General features: G+C 44.2%; 1 protein-coding gene across 3 annotated transcripts in view; it reads right to left on the bottom strand.

Annotated features, from left to right (window-relative positions):
• Positions 1-20,602, bottom strand: part of trim9 (tripartite motif containing 9) — a 32,536-nt gene that overhangs the window by 8,263 nt on the left and 3,671 nt on the right. For all 3 annotated transcript variants that reach the window (XM_061082959.1, XM_061082960.1, XM_061082961.1), the window contains exons 2-5: positions 12,294-12,389; positions 11,372-11,494; positions 1,981-2,091; positions 818-971 (exon numbers count right to left, since the gene is read on the bottom strand). In XM_061082959.1, the coding sequence (XP_060938942.1) occupies positions 818-971; positions 1,981-2,091; positions 11,372-11,494; positions 12,294-12,389 (484 nt within the window). The remainder of the gene's footprint in view (positions 1-817; positions 972-1,980; positions 2,092-11,371; positions 11,495-12,293; positions 12,390-20,602) is intronic.

Raw genomic sequence — 20,602 nt, 5'->3', positions numbered from 1 at the left:
GAGGTATGGACAGACACAGACACACACACACACACACACACACACACACACACACACACACACACACACACACACACACACTCACACACACATATTCTGCATGCACAAAGTCCTGTTGGATATTAACCATTTATTTCCCTGTAAGTTTGTGAATTTAAAGCTTCAGACACATAAAGGTTACAACACCAAACCCCTTTCTATTTTTCAGTAATTTATAGAATATTTAATCATCACTTTCAGTATTTCGATATAAAACTGCTACAAAATACACAAACACAGACCAATTTATATGCAAAATGAAATAATAACATGTTTTACACCTCCTGACATCAATGGAGAATTCATTCTTATGTTTACCAGTAAAATAAGTTTTGAATTTTAAGAGTTCATATATGCAAGAACAGGTTGTTTTTAAATGGCCACTGTAAACCCAGGGGCCCGGTGGCACAGATACAGGAGGACACTCAGGTTAGAGAGAAAGAACATTAGTGTCCAGAATAGATTTTAGGAATCAAACCTGCAGAAATATCACAGTAAACATTGAAAAGTTTAACAATCTCTTTGGTAAGTATGTTACAGTAAACCAAAGCTTCAGGATTGTGAACACTGCAGTGATATTACAATGAAAAGAGAACATCTGCTTCTCTCCACTGCAGGAATATATTGTTTCGCTCAAAAACGCTCAAGGAGTATTAGTTCCCAAGGGGACTAAAACTTCCTGTTCTGTACCTGCCGCTCCTCCTCTTTCCCTCTCTCTCTCTCAGACACCCTTCACATGTCTCTACCCGTTCATCTCCCCTCTCTCACTCTCTCTCACCTTTCATCTGCACAAAGTCCAGCTGGTGGATCGTCTGCAGGAGCGGCCCGCTGTCCAGGGTGAGGTCGAAGTCGCTGTTCATCCTCGGGGTGAGAGTTCCCTTCCCCCACTGACTCTCCGTCATGTGGACCCTCCGGATCAAAGCATCCGAGATCTGAGAGCAGCCGCAAACTCTGTTACTCACCCATAACAAAGTATCATCTCTTAAACAACAGCCTCCGATAGAGCATCAAGTTTAGATTTGTAATCAGGTAGAATTATAAAATCATTGGGGAAATTCATACAGTGCCGTTTCAATGATTACAATTAACACTCAATTCTCCTCAAATGGCTCAAAGTAAAACAAGTGAACAGGCAAACATGTGAAATTTATCCCCAGACATGAAAATAATTCAACATATAAAAAACAATAATCTCTAATTAGGTTTAAAAGAGCATTTCTTTTTCCTTCCAGGGAATTTTGGACTTGTTATTTTTGACACAAACACTAGACCTGGGCTTGTGCTATAAATATTTTTCCACGATGGGTAAAAATCATTTTTGCACGGTGCTAAAAAAGCAGATAAAAATATAAATAATTTAAAATCTAATTTTAAAACGTCTGCTCTATGCAGATGAGTCCTGTGCTTCCCAGCGTTGAGCTAACAACTGTCACATAAGACACACAAGTCCAAAGTGTTTAAGCCATCAGAAGATAAAAGATAAAACTGTGCAATCAAAATGTAACTTCACTGTATCTATCATGGCAGATTTTGTTTTTAGTTATTTTTCAGTTTCATCTAAATGAATTTGGGTCTGAGTCAAATTAGCAGCTTGGGATTTACTGTTTTCTGCCACATGAATTTTCTTCCTTGGAGAAATGTCAGCAAACCGCCCACGAGTGGGAAAATGTGTGAAAACTGCAGCTTAGACGGGTTAAGAAATTAAAAACTAGAAAACTGCTTTCCAATCTTCTCACGGCAGATTTGAAAGTTTTACCATTCTCTTGTGAATTCACGGAGTCTTTATACATTCAAGTGTAACAGCAGGGAGACTCTCATTTTGGTTCAACTGGCCAAAAAGAGTTGTAGCTGTAGTTTACTTTATTTTAAGGGGTGATGAGCGAGAACATTTGGATCCTCCTCTACTTCATCCACTAAATCCAGGGAGATGTTGAGTCTTACCTGGAGGAAACCGCTGGGGTCGTTCTCCTTGATGACCTCCAGACAGTACTCCATCAGCCCGGTGGTCTGACGCAGCTTCACCGTACAGTGGGAGATCTGATCCCGGACCACCTGGAATCGAAAGAGTGAAAAAACATTTTTTTTCTGAAGTAGAATACGCTTATTCAGCCACAACCAGCATATAGGGAAGGTTATCGTATGTTTTCCTGTAATAACTATGAACTGGAAAAGGAAGAAAACGCAGAAATAAGGTAAAAGGAGGAGATAGAGTATTAATATTTCAGAGTGGACGGAGACTGGAGATGAAAAAACATTTTGAAAAGGGAAAATGAGATGGAAATGATGAAGGAGAGACAGAAAGAGGAAGTAAAAAAAACACAAGAGGACAGAGGAAGAGGAAGATGTCGGATGGAGGAATGAGGCCGACACACACAAACACACACACACACACACTGAACAAGGCTGTTAATGGATGAATGAGACGACCAGGAGGAAAACCAATAATGAGATTAGGAGCAGGATTGATTGAGTAATTTTTCCCTGTGGAGACGCAGATCGGGGGAAGGAAGAGGCGGCTGAGGGGGGGATGGACATCAGATCCTGTCACTGACGTTAACGTAGAGGGAAGTGACATTTTGTTTTCACACGCTCGGCCGTGTGAGGAGTCGTCAGCGTGAGCCGCTTACATCAGAGCTGAGATGTGACATTTTCTTCTCCAATGACCAACGGAGTCAAAACATGCACAGACACGTGCATCAGGAAACCAATGATATCAGAAAACACAATAAGAATTTTATATTTATCCTCGTGTAACATGAACCCTGCTTCTCTTTGCTTTGATTTGATATTTCATAGATGCGACTGGGGAGATTCCCTCGGTCTCACCGGCACTACTGATGTCCACAGAGCCCCTGCACCCCCCCACCAACACCACCACCACCCTCCGCCTGCCACAGTGAAATAAAACGGTGGAGCTGGACCGACGGTTGCTAGGTAACAGAAACTTCAGTGCTGCTGAATGGAGGAGAATCCTTCCTGCAGCCGCTTGGAGACGGACGGACTGAACACACACTGACAGTCAGTGAGCGTCAACATGAAAGAACCGTTCCACTGACACAACAGTAAAGACTCGTGTGAGATTATCACCGGATTTTTAATTAACTGCCCTTTCTCAGATAAATGTTCACAAAAACATTGACTGAGAATAAGTGCAACTTGCAGAATATGTAGCATGAAAACCTGCAGGTACAATATTCTTTGGCCTTTTCTATTCCACGTAGCACATGGGAGATTTTAAATTTATTCCACAAACTGTATCGTTGTGTTATAGATTCAAAATTCATGTTTCCCTTTTTACTCCACTCACATGCGATTTCATATAACAGTAGTAATATGTATTGTGATAAATTCAATTTATCTTAATTTTCTGTCAAAAATTTAGCCCCAACTTTATTACATCTGATGCAACATCAAAAAAACAATGTTTATAGATGAGCCTCCACAGTATGGAGGACAAAAGTATAAATAAATAAATAAATAAATGCAGGAATAGGTAATAAAATGCATGAAAAAATAATAAAAAATACAGTTTGCGATGAAAAAGGCTATTTGTGTATTTTTTTACATTCATTTATCTCACATTTAATTATCTTACAAAAATAATACATGTTGAAATGTGTCAAGAAGCGAATGAAAAAATGTAGAAATACATAGATTAACTAATAGATGTAGAAATAAATAAGAGAAATAACCTTTTTCATTGCAAAACAGTTTTTTATTTTTGTATATAATTATTTATTTCTGCATTCATTTATTTGTTTAAATACAGTTTTTGTCCTTCATACCACACACACGTGAATCCAGGGGAGTGAACTTAGAGTTCTGACTCATTCTGCATAAAGTCTATTTACAGCTGAACCATGCATCAGATGTTCAAATCACATTCTGGAGCCTCTGTGGTAAAAACTGATGAATGTGTAAATCAGTTCATCACAATAAAACATTTTATCCGTCCTCTTTTTATGGACAGAGCGTTTTATATGTCACGTGTAAACATGTCGTAATTTGTCCTAACAACCGGTGCTTAGAATGTAAGATCAGAGGGAGCTGTTGCCATGACAATGGAGGCAAGTTATCAAAGCTTGTGGACAAATATGGAAAACACATTTATACAGATGACATCAACATAACTGGAGCCTCAGATAACTGTAGTAGCTTTAATAAAGATGTGTCTAAATTCTTATAAATCCAGAGAGTGTGTAATCATCACAACTTTACATATATGGAATAAACAAAAAACTGTAACATTAGGTACCTGATTACATGAGTTGCAATTTAACATTTCCAACATATTGTCCGTCCATATTTGATGCTATAAATAAACCTTTCAGTGCTACATGTGATGGAGGCGACTGAGGGTCACTCCTGGCAGCTAAAGCTACACGTCAGCTGATGCTACAGCTCTTCTCTACGACCGATACACAACATATTCAATAAAAAACACAAGGCCCATGTGCACGCTGAGCATTATGGGACATTTCTTCAGGGCGCAGCTGATGCCAGATCACAGACATTTTGACTCTGAAGAGAAAAGAGAAGAAAACAGGGAGCGACTGATGTGAGGAGTGAAACTCGCTTTAATCAAACCTCAGAGAACTCACAGCTTCTGCTTCACTTCAGCATCGGAAAACAATTTCAAATGACCTCAGATGAAAAACTGCAGAAACACAAGATATGGAGTTTCTCATTAGAGCCTCTCAGACTTTACTCCTGCAGTTGTTACACATGTGCTCTTATCTGCCCTGAGACAAGGATGGTGCATTTAAGTCTGCAGATGAGTCGGTTTGTTTAGCTGCAGATCCTGAGGCTGGACTCACGTTGGTTTTGACACCTTTTTCCTTTCTGCCAAAATATCGGAGGTTCTGCACGTGGCTGAGGTGACCGGCTGCAGAAGTGAGTGATTCCTCGGCTCTCGTCCATTCTCACGTGAGCAGCGTGAACTTAAATGAACCAAACGTTTAAAGAAACAATGCAGCATCTCTTTAAAGGCTCAGACCAAAGCAAAGAAAACGTGTTGGACTGAATTCCATACCAAGCAGAAACTAATTTAATATTTACATCGATGCTGCTAATCACATCTTAATTAACTCCCCTCGTTTTAGTGCTGTAATCAATCAGAGGACCGTGTTTAACCTCTCGTTCAATACGGTGAAAGGAGATCTCCCACAAGCACTGAGGATTCGCTCTACATCTCCCCCCCCCCCTGCAGTGGCCTGGCAGGGCTTCAGGAAGGGTTTGTCACTTCTTGTTCAACAGCCCTACTCGCTCTCTGTCCTCCGCACGCAGCTGGACTCACAATCTCGGAAGTCACAGAATATAATACGGAGGAATCCGACTTGAGGGTGCAGAGAAATGCCAACCATGTTTCATCACATCTATTCCCCCCCCCAGCTTCTCTCTGTAGCGTCGCCTCCGTCGTTCCCTGGAATCTGCTTCACGTCAGCTCCAGACTAAGATATAAAAGATGCCACAGACGATACATCTCTGCCAGATGATCAGCGGATAATGGCGAGTGGGGGGGTCATTGATCCAGATTTAACACGGGAGGGACAGAAGCAGCTGGAGGTTGGACGCTAACACAACTCTACTCCACACAATCGCATTAAAGCGTGCTACTATTCTCACTTTACAAGGAGTTGGGTTTTCCCTGGTAAACCTTCGACAGTGTCAAGAAACGCCAAATTTTGCGATGCTACAGAAAGTGAAAAACATTCCGGGATCCGCATCGAAATGTTGTGTGGTCTTCCCTAAACTATACCGCATCATTTCATCAACTTTTCTCTAAATCCGTCTAGTAGTTTTTGTGTAATCCTGCTAAATAACAAGCAACATTTAAAGCTGCGATAATATGTTTTCGTGGCCACTAGGGGTCAGTAGAAAACTGTAATCCCATTATTGACTTTTGAAGTTCATGCAGTTGACACATCATACAGTACATTCAATTTCATGTGGATTTCGGTGTCTTAATCAACAAGTGCCCACACAACTTCACGTCACCTGTTTCTTTTCTTTGTGAGCTGCCGTTTTTAAGCCTAGAGTTTGGCATTTTGTCGGTCGCCATCTTGTTTTCTTAAACCGGAAATAACCACATACACCTGCGACCTGCACCCATTGGACAGTACTAGCCACACCAAAATGCATACAATGCGCTTTATCTTTTATTTGATTCGAACTGGGACCATAATTTACAAATCGAAAGTAAATTAGCTATTAAAACCATAAACTTCTTAGGCAAATGTTAACCAACGTAATAAAATCATAGCCGGCTAATTCCTTAATTTATTTACTTCTCTTTGCAATCAATGGAGTCGCCCTCTTCGGGTAATTTGAGACAATGCAGGTTTCAGGCCCTTCTGCATTGGCTTAACTCATTTGATCCATTGTTAATTTCTAAAAATACAGATTATAGCAGCTTTAAAGAGACGGTAACACCAATAATGTCCTTCAGCACCGACAACAGCTACAGACAGCAGGATATTCAAAATGGGGACAACAGAACCTGCCGCCTCCTTCTGCGTGTTCCTGTTGTGATTATCAGGCCACTGCGGCACTTGTGTCCTCGTAAGATCCTGTGGCTGCAGTCTCCCTCACCTCTTCTGTCATAGCAGCACAGGACAGTGCACAGAACAGCCGGGACCCTGCCGTTAAACCCTCTAACAGTCTGACATTACGGCCGTGCATGAAGATGATTTAATGATACCGACAGACGAGGGGTCAGATGGGGTAAAAGACGGAGAGTAAAAGATGTCTGAGGAGAAAAAAGGCCGTAAAGGGATCAGAGGAGATGTGAGGAGTGATGGACACATACACAAGAGGAGATGAAGAAAGGAGGTGGAGAGAAAAAGAGGAGGATGAAATACACGCGGGGCTGAGGTGGGAAACGTTAAATCAAAGTGCAGGATCAGAAGAAGGTGAATGACGGGATTAAAAGACGCTTCTGCTCCGTCCTGATGGTCAGTGAAAGTGACACCTGACACTGAGACGTCAGCGAGGATCAAGCCGCTGCCTGCACGGCGTTAATATGGATCTGATACCCGGGTCGGTGAAGAGCACCTGCAGCAGTATGACGGGCTTCACTTCACTGATGCAACATGATGGGAACACTAATGGAGAAGAGTCGCGGGTCAGAATAACATATTTCTATCAATCAATGATTCATTCAGTCTATAAAACGAAGGAAATTCCTGCAAACTGCTCATTCTTCATTGGAATTTCTGTCTGTATGTGTCTCTCATATCTCGAGAATCGTTCATCTTATCGGCTTCGCACTTGGGATGTGTATTGTTAAAGGCTGAAGGAAGTGCAGACTTGAATTTGGTGCGATTTGGACACGCGATCGATCAAAATTAGTACATTTGACATGGTAAAATAGTTACTCAGACAAAACAGGACATCTAAGGACATCCTCTTGGACTCTGGGAAACTGGAATGGATATTTAGTTTTACTTCTTTCCTCCGTCCATGCATCCATCCATCATCTACACCTCTTAACCTTTGAGGCTCTCAGGGGGTGAGAGGCAGCGTACGAGTACACACACAGAAACAAACAACCACAATCACATTCACACCTACGGGCATTTTCCGAATTTCCAATTAACCTCGGCTGCATGTGTTTGGTCTGTGGGAGGAAGTCGGAGTTAGAAGTGATAAATCTTTCATGAAAACAGTCATTAGAAGTTGGGAGTGGATTCGTTCTCCGTGGATCTATCAAGCATTTCACAAAGAAAGCATGAATGCGATTCAGCAGGAGCCTGAATATTTCATGCTCGTCCTCGTGTGACACGCTGCTGCAGATCCCTCTGCTGCAGCCAAAACTGTCATTCAGCAATGCACAACATTCTGAATTCATGTGTCTAAAATGTCCAAGCTCTCCTGTTTGACTGTTGGAAAGTGGAGGAGCCGGAGGAGCTGGGATCCCCTGCAGCAGAACACTTACACAGGGAGGACAGCAAATCGCTATTGTACTAAATTCATTTTTTAGAAACAGTTTTCCGTGCAGCCAGCGTTTGCATCCGGTGGCAAACTCACAAACCAACTTCGTTTCAGATTCACTTTGTGTTGCTCTCATCAGCCTCAGAAGAATCTCTGAGCTCCCAGATGAAATACAGCGAAAGAGACGGAGATCAGAGGCAGCGAGTCTGATCATATTCAACACATCCTCCACGTTGCATTAAAGGACTAAACTGGGATACGTAATCTGTCTTGGTAAATTCAATTACATGTACAGCTTGTAAAACTTACACATTTGCTCAGAGACAGTTTGAATCAGACGTTTTAATACCGTGAGAAGCACGAACACCTCTAGTCTTCAGCGTCTGCTGCTCACTGGGGGTTTCAAGTGCTTTGTTTTTCAGGCACAGGAAACAAAAGAGGATGTTTGGTGCAAACTTTAAAGGATCAAGAAAAAAGGCCTGTAAAACGATCCCGATGACGGATCATCATTTAAACAGGTTTAAAGCCTCCGTAAGTGGATTTTCATATCTCACTGTCAGACAGTGGGAGAAATAGCTGCCTGGGAGGAAGGAACACAATCTGAACACTTTGGCCAGGATAAGATTAGTTATGCAATTCTCAATTAAGGGCCTAAAACATGATCCTGTACCGGTGCTACCAGCGAGACCCGGGTCAGGTCCTAAGTATTGAGTCTGGTGGGAATTTGAACAGAAGGGAAGTCTATTTTTGTAATTCAAAAGTTAGAAATATATTTTAGATAGCAAGTTGTTAGAGAGTAATATATTTCAGTGTGATTGTTTTTTCCATGTAAAATATAAAGTTAGATTAAAGGAGGCAGTCACCAGCTTGTTCCGCCCTTAAAGAGGCGGTGGACTATGGGCAGAAAAGGTCTCTGGTTCGTCTCTGGTTCGACTCCACGGAGAAACAACAAAAAGACGAACCTGGATTGATCTGTCCAAAAATCCAAGAGGATTCTCCCTACCCTGTCTAGTGCCCCTGAGCAAGGCACCTTACTCCCCCAACATCTGCTCCCCGGGCGCCGTACATGGCTGCCCACTGCTCTGTGTGTCCTGCACCAGATGGGTTAAAAGCAGAGGTTACATTTCCCTCCTTGCATGAGTGTGCTTGTGCATGTCTGTGCATGTGTTTGGGACAAATAAATGTATCTTAATCTTAATCGTTATTCAACCTGTGCACCATTACCCGCTCGGTTGACGCCTGACACTCGAGGATCGGACGTGGGATGGAAGGACGCTTTTGTCAACAGCATTTGGAAGAGCCTTCGAAATGGGACGGCTGAGTCGTGCCCCTGTGTCACAGTCGGTCTTCAGAAGCAGCCTCGGACAGATGCAGACCCGGGATTTAAACACAGCTCTCACCAAGTTGGCGGTGGTAATCAACAGAGGTTTATATTTTCAGTGGCGTCTGGATTTGACCTCGGGCCTGTTGATGAAACAGAGGCACCGCTGACTGTGAGTCTGAGTGGAGCTGAGTAAAGGTTCTTTTGTGACTCAGCGCGACCAACCAGCATAAAACAACCTTCCTCCTCTGCTCCCTCTCTACACAGAACACCCGGGTCAGTCCTCCCCATGCTGGCGTTGTGAAGGACTACTTCTCGCCTCCGCAGCTTCAAACACCGAGCGCCATGAGTCCCGGTCACCATGGTGATGAGGAGAGCAGCAGGGAGCTTCAGGGGAGATGCCAAGTCAGCTGCAGCCGCCTCGCTGTGTTTCCACTGGTTCCATGTTTTCTCTATGCGTCTCGTGGCTTTCATCATCACAGCATCAGCAGGATTAATCAGGCCACTTCATTAGTCCCTTAATTGGTCACATGAAAAACGCAAAGCTGGCATTTTGCTACATGCAACAATCAGCTGCTTCTATGCAAATACAAAAAAAGGACAATGTTATCAGAAAGCGTCTGGCGTCCACCTTAAGTGAGCTGCCGTGTCCGGGAGGAGCCAAGGAGAAATAAAGAAGAAACACGAGGAGATCTCTTCCATCACAGACTCTGTGGGAAACTTCATTGATTGAGTGAGATTCACACGAGAGCTCCACACTGAAGAGGAATATCAGATCCGTCGGGGGGGGGGCGTGTGTGTTTCTGGCATTAAGATTCAGCGAGGGACACGCGGAGCAGCCGATCTGTCGGCCGACCCGACAGGACGGATCAGATCCGCTCAGAGACACATTAACATTCCTGCGTCTTGGAGGTGCTAATGTGTCCGATGTCTCTCTGCACATGAATAAACACACATCCATCACTCAACAGCCATCCTTCGTTACACGGGAACGCAGTTTGCATTTTAAGCGTGCACGGCTGCATCCAAAACAGCAGCGTTGAATGCAACTTCTCCAAACTGCGCCACCTACAGGCAATGAGAGTAATTACAGCAGCTCAAAGTTACAACTCTGCCGACCAGCACCTCTAAACGAAGACATTATACTACGTTTGTTCAATTCTTACATAATGAAGTTGTTTTGCGGATTATTCATGATTGTGTGTCTGATAAACATCGTAGTGATGTCGATCAAGAACAGGAACACGCACATTTGCCAAAAATCGCAAACAATTTCTTCAATACGAAGCTAAGTTACACAAAAAGACTCATTGCCTGCAGGGGGCGCAGGACAGTGACCAGACAGGCTCGGTTAAATTTGATTTATAATCCACCATCTTCATATTCCATCTATGGGGAGCAGGAGAGTCAAGTGTGTGTAAGTGTATGTAAATGTACTGTATGTGCATCAGTGTGTGTCAGTGTGTGAGTCTGCTCACATGTTGCCGTGCGCGGACCGTGTTTCTCCAAACCACCTACACGTGTGAAACCTTGATTCTTCAGATCGTCCAAGTGTGAAATTGGATGCCGTACGGCACAAATGTATTTACCCCTCCCCCCTCCTCCCCCTCCTCTTCCTCCTCTTCCTCCTCCTCTCCATCAAACCCCTCTCTCTCCGCTCTGTCCCTTGCTCAATGTGTTGCAGACGGTCTAAAGGAGAATGTGTGTCTGAAATCACAGCCACAGCTACGGCTGATAAATTTACGAAAACCTGAAAATGCAAAATATTAAAAGGATGTAATGTAAAATGTTGTTCTTGCATTTTAGCCATTTTAACTACAGATTTGATATCAATGTTCATCACTTGCATTTACTGTAGATGAAAATGTGTCTTTCCAGTCAGGCAATGGTTTCAGCTCAGGTAAAATTAGTTTAAGACCAAAATACATCAAATCTACATCACGATTTGTCTTATTCTTCACCTCCTTGGTTTAAATATCCAACCTACGCTGCAGCTCATCAATAACAAACCACAACAGAGCTTTGTAACGACAGACAACGTGACATCCCATCAGCTGGAACCTGGTGGAGCTCACTCACCTTCAGCTTGTGCTCGTGCTCCTTGTTGACCCGGGACAGCAGCTGGGCCTTGCGTCGGTTCAGGGCGTCGATGAGGGCGTCGCACTGAGCCACCAGACACGCCTCGAACTCCACGCCGTTCTCCTGCAGGAGAGCAAACACAGAGGCTGGGAGATCTCACGGGGAAAAAACAAGCAGGTGGAAAACACGAGGGAACCTTCAATCGACCAACAAAATACACATGCAAAACCTTAAAGAGGTCCTATACTGACTGATGTAGACTTTCACAGCTCCGCTAATTGCATCATTAGCAGTTAAATATACAGCAAATGTAAGATTTATTTGTTTATTATCTCAGTTTTACAGTTTCATCATCCATCAGCGAGGTGGGTGGACAGAACCAACATGAAGCAGCAGCACCACGGGACGATGACTGATTCATGTTCCTACAACTACGTCCAGTATTATTCATTTTCACACATCCCTAACTTAACTTCTCATCCTCCTCCTCCTCTTTCTTCACCTCCTCTCCTAACTTATCCTCATTGTTTCCCTCCCTCACGTCTTCGTCATCTCACGATAACCAGCGACGAGCTTTTAATCCCGCCCTCCTCCTCTGATCGGCCGCTGACAAATCTATTCTTGCTCAACGTGAGGCGCCACAGAATGAAACCGACATCCTCACACACACACACACAAACACTGAAACTCACAGAGGGAAAAGCGGCCTCCTGTTGCTATGGCAATGCAACAGTTTTATAGAATGTAATGCCGTTATTGATTCAATAAATCCTGACAGTCTGTGACTCATGCACTTTTCACTGGTGGTTGACTGATTCAGGTTTTCGAAGGCACGGCTGCCAATGGCTGATTTACATATTCCCAGTGTATGCGTGTGTGTGGTTGTGTGTGTGGTTGTGTGTGGTTGTGTGTGTGTTTGTACCTGGATGTGCTGCACCATGTTTCTCAGCTGGACCAGGAACTCCTTGGCCTCACTGGCTCGGTCGGACAGGCCGGTGAGAGCCTGGGACAGCTGACCCTGCAGAGCACAGAGAGGACGTCAGCACACAGAAGCAGATACATAGATCTATACGCACATATTCAAATAGCAGAAGTTCAGAATCACTCCAATAAGTCCTGTAGATTGATTCAGCTTCTATTTTAGAAACTCGGCTGAAGCTTAGGGGTTTAAATGTCAATCAGGAACAAGTAGGATTTCTTGCATCTCTCTTTCCTGTCACCTCATTGTGGTTGAAACAAGATTCATCATATCTGAATTAAACTTATAAATAAGACAAAACTAATGAAAATGCTGAGAATTAAATACCATAGAAAAGATTTAAAATGCTATAGCAATAACAACTATAAAACATTTTTAACCATAAATAGAAGATGGGAGAGAAACACAGACTAATGATATTAACGGAACGATAAAACTGAATAAAATGTTGTTGTGTATCAGGCAGATCGACTCAATGATAAATGAACAATCTCATTAGTCAAAACCCTGACAGCAAAGACAAAAGCATGAGATTCAAAACAGTAAAGTTATTGTTAATGCAGATTCTGGTTCATCGCTGTATTTAACCGTCAGTTCTGTCAGTTCTTAAGTTTTAGATGAAGTCAAAAGTGTCGAGGAGTCAATGAGGAAACAAAGCTGCTTTATATCTTCTGAGAATCTGACATTTCTAAAATCTCATTCTCACAAACAAACGACATTTCCCGCTCAAGCTGAAGTCGACTAATGAAGAATGAAGCTCTCGACTGTTGGAGGGTTTAAAAAAAAAAAAAAATTGGGTTTTTTTGTCCCTGGGCTGATGGGAAATGCGGCTGTTTTGGATGACACACAAGAGCTACTGTTTGGACAGTTCACATACATGAAGCAGGGTTGTGTGAACAAGGAGGTGACGGAGCGAGAGGACGCGGCCTGACCCGGTGGGAACCTCGCTCGGATGAGTGAACCAGACAACCGTCAACTCATTGTCTCCTGGGAGGAGGACAGGGTACTGCAGGGGCGGTGAATAATACCCCCCCCCTAAAAAAAATCACTTCAGCTCCGGAAGACAGCAATAAAACCAGCAAGTAGCTGATACAGTGGAAAACGCTGAGAAAACATCCCGTGGTGCAGGACGCTGCTCCGTGTCAAACGCAGCCCTGGGATTCTGACGCTTCCCCCCGGTCAAATGGGAATCTGTGTGCGGGGGCCGGCAGCCGACCTTTGACCTCAGAGTTTGGGAATCCATGACAGCTGTCGCTAGCATGAGGCGACTGCACCCAGGGACAGTCTGAGCCGGGAGCAGCTGAGCAAAGACTGGAATGTAAACGTTCCGGGACCGGGTCGGACTTCAAGAAACTTCCTCTTCGCTAACATGGGAATCACGTTTCAACGTCCCGAGAGACGAGCAGGAGTTAAAACACATGTTTTATTGTACGTATTTATAGATGTAATGGAATTTTGGGTGTCACCAATGCATTGGTTGATAACTTGGCCTATGAATTGTCTGAAAAAAGGCTTGTCACTTGTCCTCAGAGCCTACAGTATTGTTTAACTTATAATATTCTAAAAACAGAGAAATTAGGCAGATTCTCACATTTAACATGAAGAAACTACCCTATATCTGTTGATTTCATCACAAAAACAATGTAAAATATAAACTGATTATCGAACTTCCAGCACAGAAGTTTGGTTCTCCTCTCTGACTCTGTGATGTTGAGGGAGCTCCGGCTTCTCCTCCGGCCGGTGGACAGTCGGCCGTGCGATTCAGTGACAGAGCAGATGAAATGAAAAGCACTTGATTGTCTGGAGGCGTTTTTCCACCGTGTCTGTTGAAGAGCCGGCAGAGCTCGGTCCTCAGAACCAGGTCAGAACGTGCCGGGGAAAGTAAAAAAGGCCGTCTTATTTTCTGCTCAGCTCGCGGCTACGTCCCGATTAAAGACAGATTTCAGCAACAGATGGGTGGAGGAGCAGGATGGGACCGGGACCAAAGAGATAGGGGGGGTGGGGGAGTGGGGGGGTATGCATTTCACTATTTTGATTAGTTTAATTAGCACGAATGAAGCGAATAAAGAGTGGAACAGTGGAAGATGTAAACTAAAGGCGGCTGCTCATTTCAAGCCGAACACTATTGATTCTTATCTCATCCGGTGTGAGCTCAGTTACCAACAGTATTCAAGCATGTTATTTTCAAAATAAAATCCTTTTTGCATTGTTTTCATATAAAAAAAGGGTGGTATCATGTAAACAGTTTTGTGTCGCTACCATTTTCGTCCGGATCTGTTTTTAAAACAGTGAGCAAGGGTCAAGTATAAATAACACATCCAGGAACCTTTTAAAAAAACATTTATTCTTGGTGTGTTTTAGGTTAAGAAAAATGCTAAAAACAGAAACCGAACCCCCGACAACATCAGAGTAGATTATCATTTGCCGCCGACACAATGAGATTTCCATCAGTTTCCTGGATGATTGATGAGAACTATTAGCGGTAAGTTGCCCTGCATGATATTTACATCTCATCATTCTTTCAAGGAATTTGCATTTTCATTCCTTGCCACGGGAAACACACTTCACCGTCATGGCGTGATTCATACTCTGGTAAATTCAGTCCTGGCAGATACTGTACCCTCGGAGAGTCGAGCGTTTCCCTTTTTCTTTTTTCATTTTTTTTTTACAATTTTACCTCAACAATTCTCCTCTCACATTAATGCAAAGCGACTTGGAGTCGACCCTGGGGATTAAAATACATCTCGTTAACGGGGGAAAGTAGAAATAAAAGCATCCTGCTGCGTTCAGGTGGAGAAGAGGAGGATGATGGAATGTTTGGAATGTTTGGAATGTTGGGGGGGGGGGATAGAGGGGCTTAGGATGTCCCTGCTAGTTGGAAGCACTAATCAGCTCGGTAATTAAGATGAGTGGGAACACGTGCATGAACTGAATAATTCACCAGCAGCTCCGGGGCCTTGCGACATGTTTTCTCTCCGTGGCCGAGCGAACTGTCCAATCTGTCGCGGGAAAAAGCGCGTCACAGCCAATTTGGATTAAAAGCGCCCCCCCCCCCCTTCCAGGAAGTGGGAAGTGCAAGGACAGGAGGAGGTAGGTGTAATGTCACTGCTAAGCTCGTAAAGCCGCGTGCAAAGTAAAAGCGCTCTCCTCTTCAAGCTAATTATAAAACACACATACACACGCAGATCCACAAAACGCTTCCCCGGCAGAGACAGATTCTGAGTTCCCGTAACCTACTTTCTCAAAGCTGCATTATCTCTCGGAGACGTTTTTTTTTAAGTGCCCCACTGGTTCTCAGGGCTGCGGGGGGGTAAATACTCTCTCTGATGTTCTTTAAACACGTCTTTAGGCTCGCTTAATCCCGGGTGCAACACCACACTCATTGGGTTACACACTGTAAACAGACGTAAAGTGAAGGTCAACTTCTGATGACAGAAAACACCATAACACACACACACACACACACACACACACACACACACACATGCTAAATCCCAGCGATGAAAGAAATTGAAATCAGTGTAATTTTGCACAGCGTGATCAGCGATTGTGTTTCCCCCCCGAAGTATCAGCACCCGGAGACGCCGAGATGAAAGGTTGCCGTTGCTTACATGAACCGCCGCAGCCCTGGGAGAGAACACACTCTGCATTATTAAGCAGGCGGCGATGATAGTTAGCGTCTCGGGAACCTTTGTGTTGATAAAGATTAAACTCGCACGTCCTCCTCCGACGAGCTGGAGAAAGTTAAGACTCGTCCGGATCGTGATGCTTCTCCGTGCGTAACAAGATCCAACATGAAACCGTCCAGCACAAGCACCAGCTAAGTGGCTGCTGCATTATTCATGGGCCGTCATCAATAATACAGGAGGAGTCGTTAACTATCCACACAGAGAAAGTGAAGAAACCCCGATGATAAGAAAGTTGCCACAGTTTTTCTACATGTGAGAAACTCGAGTCCTGATTGGACGGACACCTGGGACGACAGGGCAGGAAATGGGGCAGATGTGATCTATTCTCGTCTGCGCCGGATTTATCTGGTGAGGGCGTCGTCTGCTGCACAGGATCACGTTTCCTACCTGCGGGTGTGTTTGGGCTGTGTCACATAAATGACACCAGGTGAGAAGACACATGAAGAACAGTGGAGGGAAGAGTGTCATCTGAGGAAGAGGAAGAGGAAGAGGAAGCAGCGGTTTCCTAGAGAGCTGTGTCACAACTGGAGCCAAACCAGGTCAGTCAGCTCAGCAGCATCTGAGTCTGTGGCGTTCTTCGGATTTAATATTTCATCCTCACACATTATCTGTGAAATTTAAACGGATGTTATCTACATCTTCTCTTCTGAAACTTCTCTGCTGCAGTTTCTCTACATTTCTTGTCACGATGAGATGCAAGTTGAGTCGATTCTCCAGACAACGTGTAATCCACTTTTCCAATGATGGGCCTCATTCACTAATCGTCCTTAAGGAGATGTACGAGCATCATTAGGTGTGATGGGGAGAGAACTGAGCCAATCACATCATTGGCTTTAGTGGGCTGAGCCAATAATCTATTGTTCACCACTTATCTCTGCATGACAACAGATCTGAACTCTACTGAAACATTTTACAGCAGAGAATCAAACTGACAACTTGGGAACTTCACCAGGAACAAAGCTGGAAAACCCTATTAAGTTTCAGATGACTATTTATGGTGTAACAGTCATTCAAGGTTAATGGTTTATAAACAACTGGGATGTTGCTATGGTTACAGGCAGCCTGATTGAATCGTCCTGACAAACTATCACCATGCTGTTCCATTTCGAAGGCGTCTTCAAAGATGACCGACAAATGTGCCCGGTCATCCCCGAGCAACGAAAGTTCCAACGGGTGGATCAACCAAACATTCCCAGGATTCATTGCGCTTTGGCAACAAGCTGTTTTTCAAAAGGGAGAATGGTGTCGGCAAGAGACAAGACCAGTATCCCAGGCTTCAACTCAGATAGAAAACATTACAGATGTTAAAAGAACAAAAGGGCATTATCGTTGTTTCCAAGTGCAGCTCTGTTGCTAAGCGACAGCGGCGAGGCCCGGGACAAGCCGGTGACGCAAATCACGGAAATCCTCGAAATTCTACATCTGCTCTTTCACATACAGAATGTTTTTTGTGTTTATTACCTTTTCGAGCGCTTTGATTCGCTCCCTGAAACCTGGAAACATTCTTCTGAAGCTTGACTGAAGCAGAAAGATGTTTCTTCTCTGTGGAATCTTGTATTAAATCCAGTTTGCTTGATTTTTGCTCTTCCTGGTCTTGATCAGAGCCGTGAGGGCCGACTGAGGATAACTGCATCAGTGCCTGTTTGAAGGTTGTGACTTTATGAGACAATAAAAAGATAAAAAACAATGTCCATGATGATTAAGCTGATAAAAAATGATGGTGTTGTTAAAATCAGGGTCACTGCAGGTTTCAACCAACCAATCTGCTGCAGAATCCACTTTTCTTATGAAACTTCTTTAACGTTGGAGCCAGATGTAACAGAGCCTGATAAATTATTCAAATGTTGAAAAGCTCTCCGAAAAATTAAACACCTTGTTTTGGTTGAAACTCATTTATGTAAAGACAGAAGGAGGAATGTAAAAAAAAAAAGACCACAAAGGGAAATTAGCACAGTGGAGTTTGGAAGCGTTTATCTCTCTCCAGCTCGTCGCCCGGAGCCAGATGAAATATTCAGTTCCCACCAAGAGAAGTTCCACATAAATATGTCAAAACAAAAATATCTTCTGTGGATTCTCCAAGAACCCGAGATGCAGCCTGGACGTGAGACATAGCGTTTTGTCAGATTTCATTCGTTTTACCCACTGAGACGTCCACCAAGTTCACTCTTTCATTAACTTCCTTTCTTTGGGCATTCTGGGTCATTCTCCTCTTCTTGTTCTTTATCATCTTTCAAAAAACATTTTCACAGTTCATCTCTTTACTCGAGGGGCGAATATCTGCAGCATCAACCTGAACAGCTTCAACTCATCCCATCCATTGTCCTCAGTCTCATCCCTCTTATCAGTGAAATACAGTCTGCTATCATGAACTGTGTCTCTTAGCTGCACAGACTCACTCATAGAGAAGATGACACAGGAAAATATTTAGTCCAAATTATCAGCAATGAAAACCAGACGACAAGAAAACGTCCACAAAAACTTTTGAACACTTCCCAGGAAACAGTTCAGGGCCTTTTTCAGACCTGAGCCCCAGACGTTACCTGAAAGGTCAACTAAAGATCCATGCAACCATGTGACCTTTAAGCCACCAGAGCAACCAACTGGTCATTTATACAAAAACTGAACCGTGACATTAAATTAAATATCCAGGTTGCATGAACAGTAAGGAAGAAAAACAAAAAGTTAGGAGAATCAGCTAAGTTTGCTGAAAGAACCAAAATGGAAGCAGCTAGCACCCGACCCTATTGGTCAGTTGAAATCCAATGCATACTCACTGCTGTTGTGTGGTTGTCAACGGTAACACAGTTGCCATGCCGAACGCCTTAGAGTTGGAACGTTTATCTAATAAAATAACAGTTTTTTTTTCATGTGTTACAGTAAACACGGGCACATTTCACCTCCTCTGCAGGTTCACTCATCCCGGTGGAGCCGCTTCCTGCAGGTCGTCACGCAGCCGAACCGACGGTGGACACAGAGGATGCAGACTGACAGTCGCTCTCATTACAGTTACAGCCGGAGAGGAGGATCCCGCCCCCTGTGTCTGACTTCTCTCAAGGCTTCTCCTCCTGCTCCCACCGGGCTCAGGCAGAAACCACGGGGAGCTCGTGCAGGAATAAAATCACCTGCCGGAGACAATATCGACCTGGAGACGGAGACGAGGCTTTTAATAATCCTGCTCTGTGTGTCCTCATTATCTTGGCTCTTCTGGGGGGCTATGTTGGATGAGAGATTCCAGAGAACCTGCCAGTGTCGGCTCTTCTGGGTCAGGGGGGCGTGCGGGCCGTCAGGAGGCTCGGCATCGAACACTAGGGTGACACTAAAAACCAGCACATGTGCACGATATGAGGGAGAAATTCCTCAAATTTCTCACGTCGACAAGAGTTTTCCGCTCGTACGCAGAGAGCTCAGGGTTCAAATCTCCTCTGCTGCCTCGGAGTTATCTCTGCTCTCGTGGCCAAAGGGGCAAATTACTAATTCTCTGCTACAATCAGAGACTTATTTTCTCCAAAACCCCAACGCCTCCTCTTGGCTTAAGCCTCCATTTGATTAATCACCTTTAATTGCCACTAGACAGCGCTGGGTGACAGAGCGTGACCCAGATCGCACTCGGGGTCGTGCACAGCGCCTGATGGCATCGGCTTAGAGCTGAGGACCCCTCGCTACGTGGAGATGTAACAGCCTGACGATGCCCCCTTTACTCAATCTAATGCGATTCACTGAGATTAGCAGCGACAGTCCTGTCAACACACAAAACCCTGCGACACAAATCCGTGGAGGCAGAGCTCGGCTCGACGTGTCACCTCTTACATTTCTGCTCATCTGTTGTAACTGGAATTGACTTTGGAGACATGAAATAGATTAGCATCGTGGTTTAGACACGGTCATGCAATCCAAGGCAGGGGTTGGGGTGGGGGGGGGGTGGGAGGGTCGGAGATAAACCCACAATGGTTTTTTTATTGCCTCTGAGACCAGTGGTGAGGTCAAAGGAGAAGAAGCGTGAGCACATGCCAGAGAAGGAGCATGAAGAAGTGGGAGTAATGATCTGAAGCGGCGTGCACACATGTGGAGTGGTGGGGGGGGGGGCGGGCACGGCTGACAAGCATCTGGGATGGATTCCTCGTGGGGTCCGGTATCTTAGAGACCTCCGCTGCTCTGCACTACATCAAGAGGGATTTGGTTGCCATGGCGCCAGGTGGTGCAGGTCTTTCTCCGTGAAGAGAGAGAAACGGAGACGGAGCGAGCGAGCAAGGTTAGTCCCAGAGTAACGAGTCGATACACCGAGCAACCACGGCACCGATTAAAAGACAGGAGGATCTTATGAAAAGATAGAAGCAATGGAAGAGTGTGTGCTGCTGCATGCTCAGCTCTGAAATGTAAATGCTGCAGTTGTGGGTTTACAGTGTCTTATTAAAAACTCAGGAAACTGTTAGGCCAACCGCTTTCACATGAGCTCAAAAGCTCAAAGGTCTCATTGTCTTTAGTTGACATCTACCTCTAGGTCTTCGTATGGGACACCTCTTTTTCCTTTTGAGCATTTTGTATTCTTCCAGTTTGTCCTTAAAC

This window comes from Limanda limanda, chromosome 12, assembly GCF_963576545.1.
Source record: "Limanda limanda chromosome 12, fLimLim1.1, whole genome shotgun sequence".
Classification (NCBI taxonomy): Eukaryota; Metazoa; Chordata; class Actinopteri; order Pleuronectiformes; family Pleuronectidae; genus Limanda; species Limanda limanda.
Note: the sequence above shows the minus strand (reverse complement) of the source record. Positions and strands in the feature narration are given on the sequence as shown.